This window comes from Apostichopus japonicus, chromosome 6 (genome assembly GCF_037975245.1).
Source record: "Apostichopus japonicus isolate 1M-3 chromosome 6, ASM3797524v1, whole genome shotgun sequence".
Lineage (NCBI taxonomy): Eukaryota > Metazoa > Echinodermata > Holothuroidea > Aspidochirotida > Stichopodidae > Apostichopus > Apostichopus japonicus.
In genome coordinates this window covers 17,940,917-17,954,095 of record NC_092566.1, presented here as the reverse complement: position 1 = coordinate 17,954,095, position 13,179 = coordinate 17,940,917, and the positions used below count along the sequence as shown (strand labels likewise).

The 13,179-nt window shown below is 36.6% G+C and overlaps 1 protein-coding gene across 4 annotated transcripts in view; it reads left to right on the top strand.

The window, feature by feature from the left end:
* LOC139969185 (uncharacterized) overlaps positions 1-13,179 on the top strand; it is a 62,129-nt gene that overhangs the window by 11,674 nt on the left and 37,276 nt on the right. For 2 of the 4 annotated variants that reach the window (XM_071974055.1, XM_071974056.1), the window contains exons 4-14: positions 482-669; positions 1,345-1,524; positions 2,508-2,536; positions 2,943-3,015; positions 4,152-4,241; positions 4,890-5,087; positions 5,262-5,408; positions 6,852-7,097; positions 8,164-8,289; positions 9,463-9,582; positions 9,820-12,207. In XM_071974055.1, coding sequence (XP_071830156.1) covers positions 482-669; positions 1,345-1,524; positions 2,508-2,536; positions 2,943-3,015; positions 4,152-4,241; positions 4,890-5,087; positions 5,262-5,408; positions 6,852-7,097; positions 8,164-8,289; positions 9,463-9,582; positions 9,820-9,897 — 1,475 coding nt within the window. In that variant the 3' untranslated portion in view covers positions 9,898-12,207. Of the gene's footprint in view, positions 1-481; positions 670-1,344; positions 1,525-2,507; positions 2,537-2,942; positions 3,016-4,151; positions 4,242-4,889; positions 5,088-5,261; positions 5,409-6,851; positions 7,098-8,163; positions 8,290-9,462; positions 9,583-9,819; positions 12,208-13,179 lie in introns of those variants that run through there. The other 2 variants (XM_071974057.1, XM_071974058.1) reach the window with 2 other exon arrangements.

Here is a 13,179-nt window from a genome sequence, read left to right as displayed (position 1 = left end):
TACTAACCTCCTTACTGTTCGTACTGACACAACTACTGCTCTTAAGCGGGACATAACAGTACAGACAAACTTGTCCCGACCGGGTGGAATGCATTGAATAACCATTCACATTAAGCTAACGTCCGATATTGGCCTTTAGAAAAGTACTAGGTCATAATTCTCGCAAACGTTCCCGACGATATCATCCAAGTGGCGGACTGGTGCGTTCATTGCTACCTGCTAATGGATCTACTTGGTGGCTATGGTACGTTGCAATAAACTGCGTATTTTTGACGCCTAGGACCACGAACTGGCACCTCTCGCGACCAAGAGGTAACCTCGACCGGGCTGTACATAGGGCAACCTCTACATAACGGTATACACTACCACCTAGCCGATATAATCCGTTTGGCCAGTCCTGCCCTGTCATTTATTCTTTATTACTTTGAACTATTTTAATACTTGTATAAATACTTGTATATACTTTTTATTACTTGCATAGAAACTGGAGGAAAAGATATTACGAAGATAGAGACTGGTCCAACATCGGGATTCGACTCTGAAGGTGAAGACGATTTACCTCCGATTTCCTTGGTCAGTAGCGTTAAAGAAGAGGACGTTACTCATGGAGGAGGAACACCATTGGATGAAAACGAACCAATCGTAAAGAAGGAAACCGAGAATGTATATGTAAGTAATAAAATTCTTAAGAAGTATAATATTACTTGTCTCAAGGTAGAAATCTCATTCCAGCTGAACGCAATATATATATATATATATATATATATATATACATATACATATATATATATATATGTATATGTATATACATATTTATATATATATATATATGCACACATATATATGCACACATATATATATATATATATATATATAAATTATAATAATTTCTTATCACATGTTTGAAGTTTTTCAAAGAATAAAATGGCAACTTTCATTCAGAGTGACGTAGTAGGGTACGACTACGTCTAAATGCTGTGGGAAGCCAAAACCTTCGTTTTCCGAAATATGTTAAATAATGAAAATTTGAGATGATTAACAATAAGTGAATATTACGATCTTCATTTCGTAACCGCCTTCCCAATTAATATTTTGGGGAAAGAGTATGTATTCTATCTGCCTATTTATACAGTAAAACAGGAACCGAAAGACATTGGAATGAAGATCTGTTTGACTTCTGTAACTTAGAGAATATATGTTGCTGTACGATAACATCATATATGCTATGAACAGTGTCATGGATGTTTTATGAGTAAATGAATCCTGCAATTAGTATAATTCCTTCTTGTTTTTGTTTTTGAATATATTTACCGATTCATTTACTGGGGCTTATTTATCATTTAGGAGATACGGAATGAGAGACGACGTGAACAGGATGGCACATTGGAAGATATCGAGAGATTGTCAGCGGTATATACCGGATTTGCAGAGGAGAATAAAGACCAATTAACATCTATTGGTATTGCAATGGGAGACACTCTGCAGAAGATTCTTAGACTTGATCACGAGAACAAGAAACTGAAGGTAAGAGTATAAGGTAACAGAAATAATTGAGAACATGTGATTGGACGAATTATGTACCATGCACCACAGGATATTCCCCTTATTGTAATGAAACATGAACCGAAACAAACAAGGTTGCCTAATTTAACATAAATCCAAGAAGAATATAAGAAACATCTTGCTTTCTTTGTAAGATATCGAGAGAACGGCGTGGCACGTTTATCAGTCGAAAATGTGAAATTTGTATAATATGATATATGTTCTACTTCTATACCTGTTCCCATACTACTGCTTATTGATTTATGTGTTGTAAACTCTCTCATTAAAAGTAACATAGCTGCGACCACTTCTACCGAATTCTTTGATTTAATTTCTCGTTTCCGGGTTTGCATTCGGTAACCTATTATATGAAAGAGAATGATAGTAACCGTATACTAAGGAGCCAATGGAAGTAAATAAGGTTAAGTGGTATACGCTAACTTCGCGATACTGGGACTCCAAATATTCGTATACATGACAACAGTAATAATGATCTATTTCACGTTGGGTATTGGTTTGGTTGTATCCTTCAAACGTGTGATTTGATTCCATTCTGTTTGAACAGAATGATTGTACTATACATTCCAAACATTCCATTACATTCCAAACATTCCAAACATTCGAAGCAAGGGAAAAATCAACCATACCTTCGCGCATTGGCAATGCTGTGCTGTAGACCTAAAATACCTGTAAATTGATTAATTAAATTTATAGAATATTCCTCAAGATACACTTTGTTTTCTTTTGTACACACACTGTATAATATTTGAGTCGTTTCTGTTAAGGATGTGTCGACAAAAGCGTTCGGCATACGCAGAAACATAGATAACACATTGCACGACATTAAGAGAACACACGAAACGAAGTCACCGTTTTGTGCCATATCATGATAACGTCTGGTTTTATCTTTCCTTGACCTTGTTCCATTCATCATGAACTATCTTACTTCTTGTTCTCCCTCACAGACTGAAATGGCGCAACTGAGAGAGGAAAAGTGAGTTAACTTTCTTTCGTATACCAAAGTCAGAACTGTGAAGATTCGACAAATTAGGGACCGTATGAGAGAATGATGGGATTGTGTAAATAATACTAAATATATCAGGTTTTTATTTACGAGTTATCATCCACTTACACAACAGACGTCAAATCACACATGTACCGTGTTAGTACAGTAGAGTAACAACATTTGCTCTCATTAATTTGAGGGCAATCAAACTGAAGTTTATGCTCCCGAACGTGGTTGCTAGAAAAGCAAATATCAGTCTAGTGGTTAGTTTTACAGACAATACTACTCACACTAAACCTCTCTAGCCAACGATTGTTCAATTAAGCACAGTAGCTGTTTGTTTAGATGGGTTGTGATGAATAATAAGATAATGTTTTGTTCTCTCTTTACGTAGGGAACTGGCTGAGGCATTGCTTGCTTCTTCCCAACAAGACGAACGACCACCACCAAAACGCCAAGATCAATCGGTATGATTATAATTTCTTTTCCAATTTTCACTTTTCTCTAATGTTGGCCATTTTTACCCTATGTGTATTTTGTTGAGGAGAACTTTTACATTTTTAATTCAAGTTATGTCTGTTATCAAGTGGCTATTTACCCTAGCCACACTTAACTTCATATAATTTGTACGCATTACCATGGGCGGCGATCCGTACTTCAGAGTGGGGGGGATATGACCTTGTTGACTATCTAAGCGTAGCGCCACCATGAGTTGGCGCGAAGCGTACAAGAAAATTTTGGGATTTACAAACCATTTAGATGGCCGGAAACGGCACTTCCCGAGGTTTCCAAGCGGCATATACCCAACTTTAAAATAGGGATATCATGTCCGAAATATCTTATAATCAGGATCCAAAATACTTTTTTTTTAAATATCGGGTGTTATTTTGGGAAAATTGCCCCTGTCAATCTTGTTTCAGGCACTACGTTAGAATGTTCGAGAGCTCTTTTCTATTATTCCATGAAGAAAATGGCCTCATGCAGGCTATTATAGGCCTATGCAATACACAATTACACATAGTTACATTCCTAGGTACCGCTTGCTAGGGCATCCAGGTGAAACGTGTATTAAGCATTACCCTGGTAACATGAGATTCTCAGCGGTTCGAGGGAACATACATGTACGTGTGTAGGCCTACTATAGGGCCTATATGAATACTATGAGGGTGCATATATGTACTATATCAATACGGTGGGCGCAATAATACATTTTGTTGTTAAAGGGCCAATGAAGCCTACAGTCAACTATTCTTGCTTTATAAAGACGGTTTATTTGAAAATATCGCACTGCGTTTATGGTAGGCGAGAAATGAAGCTAAAAAAGAGCCGTACATTCACGATGATGCATATAAAGGCATGAAAATATTCTTATCCCTGGCATTTGGTGGGGGGGGGGGATATGGTGTGTTACATCCCCTCCACCCATTTTCATGTATATCCCCCCTTCCCCCCCCCAGGATCGCCGCCCATGCGCATTACATATTTAAGAATTGACAGTCGAGTGAAATGCGAAGCTTTACCGTGTAACTTGGAGTACATGTAATAAAATATTCTTGACACAAAAAACTAACAACTATGTTAAATTTGTTTTCTTTAAACACAGGAGAAGCAAACCAACCCCAAGAAGTACTCCGAAGAGGCCTTTCTGAAGCAGCGGAATAATTACCTTAAGCTCAAACGTCATCTTAAGGAGGTAAAATTCGACACTCTTATTACTGATTAACGACTGATGAATAATTCATCAGTCGTGATGTATCGGAAAGTGATTAAGAATAATTATTTTACTTTGATGTTTCAGAGTCTACGCATTGCTTCAAACAAACTGTTGTCATCAAAACTATATATTTAATAATCCCATGTCATTGATTCAAAGACGCCAAAACCAGTGTGTCATTTGTTTTGTACATATCAAACCAATTTCATCAATAACGTTTTTTATAATTATTTACTGAATTCAATATATCAATCCCTTTATGCTCGTCCTTGCAAAACGAATTTTCAGACCAAGGAAAACAAAGCAATATCACAACGTCTTATAGTAATAAAACACCTCTTCGTTAGTACGCCTGGATTAGTATCGTCTGCAGTACAAATGGATTGACGCACGCATATCGTCTCAGTACAGTATAGTACATTTGGGTGGACCTACACATATCGTTTGCGTTTACAGATTATCTATGTAGCAACCACAAATTGCTGCCTAACCGTGGCGCGGCGTTTGGCAAGCCGGACTAACTACCTCTTTACAGAAATATGATTTTAATTTTCAACATGATCGTGTTATGAAATATTCTTCTCGACTTTTTATTATGATTATTATTTTTGAAATGACCAATTTCAGGCCATAGAGGCAAACCGCGAATGGGACTCATTCAGTCGCAAAAAGCGAGATGATCACAATAAAGAAATGAATGAAAAGAACGCGATCATTAAAAGTTTGGAAGAAAGACTCGAAATTGCGGAATCGTCATCTTCAGATCAGAACAGGCAGATGGACTCTATCCTGAATGCTACGGAAAGTCAAGTTACAGATATGCAGGTACGGGTTTGTGTATGAACATTAGTTTTGTTGTGATTCGTCAAATTACGTTGACAAAATTGTGATTAGAGTAAAAATATAAGTTCCAATATTTCATTTGGTCGCACCATTTCTTCTTTAAGAAATCTACAAGACAATGTAAACAACCAGATTTATATTGTTTTTTGGTAACAGACGGAGCTGGTTAGGCTTAGAACTGAGAGGTCTGAGCTAAAGGAAAGGCTCAGAAGACTGATCGAGGAGAAGAGGCAGGTGGAAAAACTCTCCAAAGACTTGCTCAAGCAGAATGCGCTCTCTGGCGGAAAGACGGAAAAGAAGTGGGTAAGTGTTACGATTTGTCGTCATGCATGGTGTTATAGGATTATCTTTCAGTGTTGCCGACAGGTGTCTCAACGTCATCTGGCCGCTACACTGCCCAGTAGAACACGACCTTCGTAAAAGGAAAAAACGTGGAAACGTACGTAGTGTTCGACTGTTTAAAGGTAGTCAGTAGTCAAGTCGTGTCCTCTTCTGTGGGGGGAAACTCAACATATAGCGTTTTCTGGTCTGGCGGTCGGCAATTTTAGACAATTCACGACCAAAAACTTGCCCAGTGTTATCAAATGCAATGAAGCACGGAAGGAAGAGAAGGTCTAATCAGTTGTTAAGTGTCGAGCATATGTGTGAAAATATGGGTTTCCACGACTAAAAACAACGCCATGATTGTATTGTTGAGCCTGGTCTCGTGCTCTCGCCCGCCGGCGTTATAGAATCACCGCGAAATAATGGTGCATGTGATCATCGGTCGTCAACAGAAGACGTTGGTTTGTGAGCGCTCATAAATCGCCAAGTGTTCGGGGCCAGTGGTAGCGCTATGGGTAATCACGACTTTATGGACAACCTATAATAAGTTGAGTTGGGTTTGGGTTGTCTATGTCAAATTAGAATTAGAATTGATTTCATAACGCCTCATATCTCCAATATGACTTGTTTCGTGAAGGTCCAAGATTCACGCTTAGATTAGTCCATTTTCCATCATCCCTGTTTTTAAAATTCGGTAGTAAACACAAACGAGACTACTAAGAAGTTTTCATCGAATATTTAAGGTTCCGACAGAACGATATGTTACAGAGTACTGTAAAATACAGAGTACAGTACAGACACAGTGCGGAATATTGTACTACGCTATCTTGTACACCTTTGTGGTTCAGACTATCAAAAACCGAAACCTTCTTTCAAATAAGAGTACCTTTGATCTATGGACTGTACAAGAACCTTATGCAAAATGTAGTCATACGTGCAGTGCAATCCTGTTAATAAGTTATCCGCAGGATGACAATACACATCGCCTATGCATTCCTCTTCGTACACCCTATAAGCAGTTGTAGCTTCACTAGTATAGTGTAATAGAGACACCTGAGTAGTATCACTGTAGAGTATAGCATTATATGGGATATCAAATGGGTCCACACAATATGCGGTTCAGAATGTTGCTATTGTTACATTTCTGTATAATTGAGTTTTTTTTATTTATATGTATACTCATTTTATATGTACTCATAAAATATTCGTCCTAAGCGAGTACTTGGTACCATCAATCGAGTACAACGATATTTTAAGCACATGAAGATGAGCCCGTTAGTACTTGTATGGTGACGAGTACTTTAGGTAACTTACGAGATAAGTACGAAGATTTGCCGAAGTATACTCGAGTACTGTGTTCGTGTACGTATTTCCCTTCGAATCATAGAGCAACTATATCATGATTTGTATTACTCTCCAAAGGAGCAGAGGCGTACGGAAAACGTTGTTCAATCTGCTGACGTGAACTTGCACGAGGGATCCGTAGCACCGATGGAAACTTTTCAAGAAACTATCAAGTTGGCTCAACAGGCAAAAGCCCCACCAAACGATGGCTACCATGCTCGCAGAATCCGTTCAGAAAAGATGGCTAAGAAAGCAGCATCCAAACCAGCCCAAGCTCAACCAGACAACACCCCAGAGGATGATATCTTGTTTCTGAAAGAGCAGGTATGTACAGTGGCGTAGCTAGGGGGTCAAGGAAGGGCACGTGGCCCGGGCGCCTGGTTTAGGGGGGGGGCGCGCTGAAATGGGAGAATGAGAGTAAAAAACTTTTTAGAAAAACATGACAAAATTGATGTATGCCTTCAGGCATGAATACTTTCCAGTTACTAATAAGAATCTGAACTGAATGTAGTTGTTTTGATCAGCAAATTTATAGATTCTTTTAAGTCCATTTAGACCGTTTTCTCTTTTTTTAAATTCTGTTCTGTATTCTGTAATGACTACATGTCACGAAATTTCTATAAACAGTTCCAAGGCAATAGATTCAAATAGTTGAAATATCATATCAATATACTAAAACTAAGCTGCAAATATATTTTGCTCGAGATAAAATATACGTACTGGCAAAATTGAGCACGCTTTAAAAGGCCATTCCTTACTTACTAGCGATGTTTACTTAAGCATCCCTCTTTCGGTATTGCGTTAAATTCGTTTACCGACAGTTGCCGCCCGGCACATCTTCCGAGAAAGCATGGATCGGCCATTGCAAGGGACACTTGTCTTCGTTAACGTTATAATGGGGCATACTTGTGCATTTCATACTTTCTGTAACGAATTGAATTCTTTCCCACAATGTTTGAGCATAGATCTTGGTAACGTTATGCGAACTGTCTAACTCAATAATGTATTTGTCGAAGAGAACATATTACATGATCTGTAAAAAGAAAACTTGATCAATTCGTCACGAAGCTGTGAACTTTAAAAAAACGGTTTTGTTTTTCTGTGGTAGATAACCAGTACATCTATCTGCTTTTTGGTTTATGGAAAAATTAACATTCTTTTGAAATGAAGTCAATATTTTAGAAACGATCTTTGTTAAAGTTTGGGTCAGTCCATTATCAAGTTAGTCAGTCATACAGACACCGGTGGGTTGGTCGACCGGTCAGTAAACCATCCAGTATGAAATGCCAGAAATGTTGTTTTAACCGCTTTAAATATTATTTCTTATAATACAGTTAGTTTGTTTTAGCAAACGATGATGATTTTATCGTTTTGGTGGCTCATTGTACAGGTATTGCAGTACCGCAAGGATTTCGAAAAAGAACGCAAAGATAGGGAAAAAGCAGCGGGAGAGCTTGAATCCCTTCGAAGAGAGTTGGAAGATACGAGATTGATGCTGGATTTGCAAAGAGACGAGGTAACATATTATTGATCGTTATTCCGTGCCGACTTTGGAAAACTTAGTGTGTACAAATTATTACGATGTGAGGAGAGTTAGTCGCAAAAACCCTTCATCTATATACATGCAAAAGTGTTTAAGGAGTACGTGCAAGATTATCTATCTTTTAGGACTAATTCAGGATGATAAGGTCGGATGGTGTTGCTAAGAAATAATATTGAATCAGATATTAAGATATAGAGGCCTATGCAAAATCACTCACCAGTAACGTGACACCTATTATTCTGGCCGGTACAGTTGATGTAAACTTTGTGAAATAGTATTTATTGTCCTGTTCAAATTGGTCTTGAAATAGCACTGGCTTAACAACACCTGAGATAACTTTATAACAAATAATGATTTGCAAGATATGCGAGGAAGTTGCATGCAGTACAAGTTCTGATCGAGCTATTTGTGATCAATGAAGTTAAATATATATGTCGGACGACACAAGAGAGAATATCCCCTTCCCGTGTGTCATACCGGCGAGTCAATGAAGAGCCTGACACCGTAAACGTAAATTAAAATTAATTTCTATTCTGAAACTCATAACGTTTTATTATTATTTTTGGACCACGGTGTGTCATTTTGTCATATACTGTTCATCGCAGTGTGTTATTGTGTATAATTAAGATTTATCGATTAAAGATGGAATATACATCTTCGTAGAAATAAATGCTATAAACGATTTCCACCTGGGCCTTGTAGAGTTATCAGTTCCTTCTGGTTGTGGATTTGAATCGTACATCAGTATTTGCTGAACTGTGGGATGAACATGGTAACACATGTTACAGTCGTTATATATAGTAAGTCCTGCAAAGATGTTAAACTGCAGAATAGGCTGCAAAGCGACTGGTCTGTAGGAGGCTATTTTGTGTTTATGGTAAACGAGAAAAAAGAAACATTGAAAAGTGTAAAAGCGAACTATAAAGGACAGTAAGAATTCTAAAATTGCTCAATGCAGTCAATAACTGAGAAATGGTTTACTCTACAACTCTACATAATACGTGGACGAAAGCAACCTGCCTGGGAAAATCAAATGAATAATTTTGAGCAAACTTGAACGCACAAACACAATGTTTTTTTATTTTTTTTATTTTGCGTCACCATAATAACTTACTTATATCTGTTTGTTTCCCTCCGATACTGAAGTACAAAGATAGAAAGACGGGTGGAACGACCAAATATGGAGGCGCTCAACCGGAACAATACAAGAAAAAGAAGACCGGATTCCCTTACATGGACCCAGATGAAGTAGAAGGTTATTATAAGGTAAACAATAATTAAATCGAAAATGGAAATAACGAAGGTTTATCGAAGTACATGATTCGCTGCCTATAATTTATGCTGGTCTTCTCAGGCATTTGTGAAGACTGTTGTCCGACAAACTTTGCAAGACTTTTAAGAATAGCATATTTACAAAGTGACACATGACATTCTTCTTCAGAATTTTCCTTAAAAAGAGTTGGATATATGTTTATGGAATAACAATATTATTTTACCTTTCAGAATAGTGGAAAGAAAGATGACTATTGGTCAGATGGGCGTGATGAGGTTGACGGAGGTTCGTCGATGTGGCGTTACTAAACACAACTCGGATTTCAAATCGAGAAATTACTCGAACAAGAACGATCGCAGCTATACCTTTTTCTTCTATTTTATCACTTCATTGGTTGAACTGGGATGTATAAATGAAATGAAATTTCGTTTTCGTTTTTTGTATATCTATTCCAAGATTTGTAATTGATAATTATTATGTTAGCTAGCAAACGTTTCCATTCGATTGGTGATATAATATAAAAACATCGCTATCTCAAAGGTAACGCAACCACTGATAATCATGTATTTTTAGTAATAAATATTTTCGTCTTTCAGATAGTTTATGCAAATGATTACATCTAAATATAACCCCCCCCCCCCAAATCTGTAAAATCTCGATAAAGCTTTATCCCAGAATTCATATCATTTTTTTTTTATTGACGATTTGACTTGAGGTAAACATCCAAATTATTTCGGAACATTTCGGAAATATATGTAGTTGCTTGCCGTTGTCGGCATTTGTGCCTCTTTTTCATGTGAAAGTATTTGCCTATGCCTATGTATTTTGAGATCAGTTTTAAAATGCTGCCCTTGAAATATGTTCATAGTTTCCTTAGTTTATTATGAAGTAGGAATAATTCTCGGCCTTCATATAAAAATAATGTTTTTTCAGCGCAGGCCATCACAGCATCGTATTATTCAATCCGTTGTTCGTCGGCGTATTCTGTATTTTCAAATTGAAATAAACTTATCCGATGTATCAAGATATTACACAGAATTAAAACTTATCATTACTTCCATCAGCTACTCTTTGACAATTTGAGAGAATTGAAATGAAAGAGAAACTGCACGACAAACATTTATTAATTGATTAATTAATCATCACTTATTCCCACTAATTAAGGTAAACATTAACAAACGATGTCATTAAAAAATGATGAACATTAATCAACGCGAAACAGAAACCAAATGGAAACATAGGTGAGAAGTTGTTGACAATTAATAGTTTGATTTTCTTGTTTACTTTTGTTGATAGTTTGTGGTTACATCGGTTGGGGCTCTTGATACGTTACAAAATTTTGTTAAATAAAACGTGTGAGATTAGTTCCAATTAACTGACTATATTGACCATACCATTTGAAACATTTGATTGCATTCAAACCCTTAAAAATAAATGACAATTTTTGAGTAACATTCGTTCCATCCACCACGGCAATTCGTGGGGAAAATTCTTTTCGTCTTATCCTTTTAATAAATAATTGTTTGGTGTTATGGTTTATCATTTTTCCGTTTTTAATTTTGCTGTAAATTATGCTCTATGTAGCCTTCCACCGATTTCTCATGTTAACGCACGCTTTTTAAAATCGATGTGGTTGCTTTCTTCCGTAGTAATTACGAAGCAATTCTTCTGAATGATAAGATTACACACTTGTATGATCATCTAAATAGAACATCTAGAAGGAATTTTGCAAGACTAGCTTAAAAGTCATCAGCATTTCCCCGAAATATGCTAGAAAGTCCAAGAATGGTCACTGAGGTGCATATTTGACCGCTACCCTCAACGCGTCTATCTCACTGAGACGTTCAGCTACCTAAAACTAACACTACTCTATGCCTCGAAACAAAATGGAGGATCAGATCATTTTTAGGTCTCTGATTTTGAAAAATTTTAACAATTTTTGTAGCATGATAACATTTGGAAACCAATACTGATGACCGCAAAATTACGATTCATTGATTGATCACGTCAGATAACTCATATATTACCCAAATAATTGTTTGTGATATGTACATTGAAATATAGTAACAGTTAAAAGTGTTGATAATGGAAGAGGGATTGTAGCCTCAATTCTTGCATTTAGGCCCTATTCATACCATATATGATCACATAACCGCTAAACTACACCATTAGCGTTTAGTTAAGCACATGCTTAACCCAAATGGTAATATTTGCTAAGATTGAAAGAGTATAGTCTATATACAATATTTTATATGGATTTGCTGTACATAGGCTAAATGTTTGTCTGTAAATCCGCAGTGTTATTCTTAGATGGATATTGTTGCATGACCTCAACAGTTTTATTCCAAATATAGACATATATGGATCTGGTTTAACGTAACGTGTAGTGGTACCAAACACATGTTTAATTCCTACATTATATCCCTATGTACAGTTTTACCATACCACGCATGGTATGCATAGTGTGGAGGTCATTTATTATTCAATGATTAAACGTAATTGTATTTACGGGGCTATTAGTAAAAGTAATCACTAGCTATACTAGCGTTTCAGTTAATCTACTTACTTAACCCAATTTCTTCAAAGAATCTATAAGTAATAAAATTAATCAAGATAAACATTGTTTCAATCACGTATTTTTTGTTGGTTGCTTGCCTAGTGTTCTGTTCTTGTTGGGGTTTGATTGGTCCCATCCGTATTGATATAAGTTGCATTTTTCAAAAAGCGGAAGCGTGCAGCCATTATCGTTATAGATTCCAATAAACAAAGCCAAGTCCCAAATCATTGGCATTTTAATTAATGTTCACACGACTACAACGAACCCCTGGAACAATCGATTTCGCGGATTTTTTTTCCCCCATTAACAATCGACTTTGTAAAACTTCAATATGTATTTAAGGGGACAATGATGACATCATCAGCATAAAGGAGACATTCGTATGTTGTAGGAAAGTGTCTAAGATGCAACTTAACGCCTAACAAACTCTTAATAGACACTTGTTCCGAAAGTCATGTGAATAATAGGTATTTTCTCCACTACAATACCTTGTAAGAGAGGGTTATCAAGGGGTCAATGTGTTTCTGGACCCAATGGATCCATTAGAAATATCGAGACTGATATCTGAGAAAGTTGACTTTTTCGGACAAAATTTGGTAAATATATATCTTATGATTTTGTCAGATCTCACGAAACTGATTACGAAAACGGATGCTATACCCTTTTGAAACATTTTTCGGCAAATGTGTTTAGTTTGCAAGGATTTTGTGATAGAGCGGCAAATTCTGTTACCAACCAGGCAATAAATCTGCGATATAATAGGAAAATTCGATAATATTGATATAAATATTCAAATGTCATTTTTATGAAAATGATAGCTCAGTCAACCGATTTTTATGGATTAAACAACAGATATGAGTTACGGGAATCGATATAATCCATCCTGATCGAAATCCGAAAGATTCGATTTTTGGTCGAAATTTGACATTTTGGTAAGGGTATAGCCTTATGATTTTTTCAATTTTTGGCCGAAATCGTGATTTTTTTAATTGTTCCCAAAACAGGTCCATGTGATAGAGCGGTCCATTCTGTT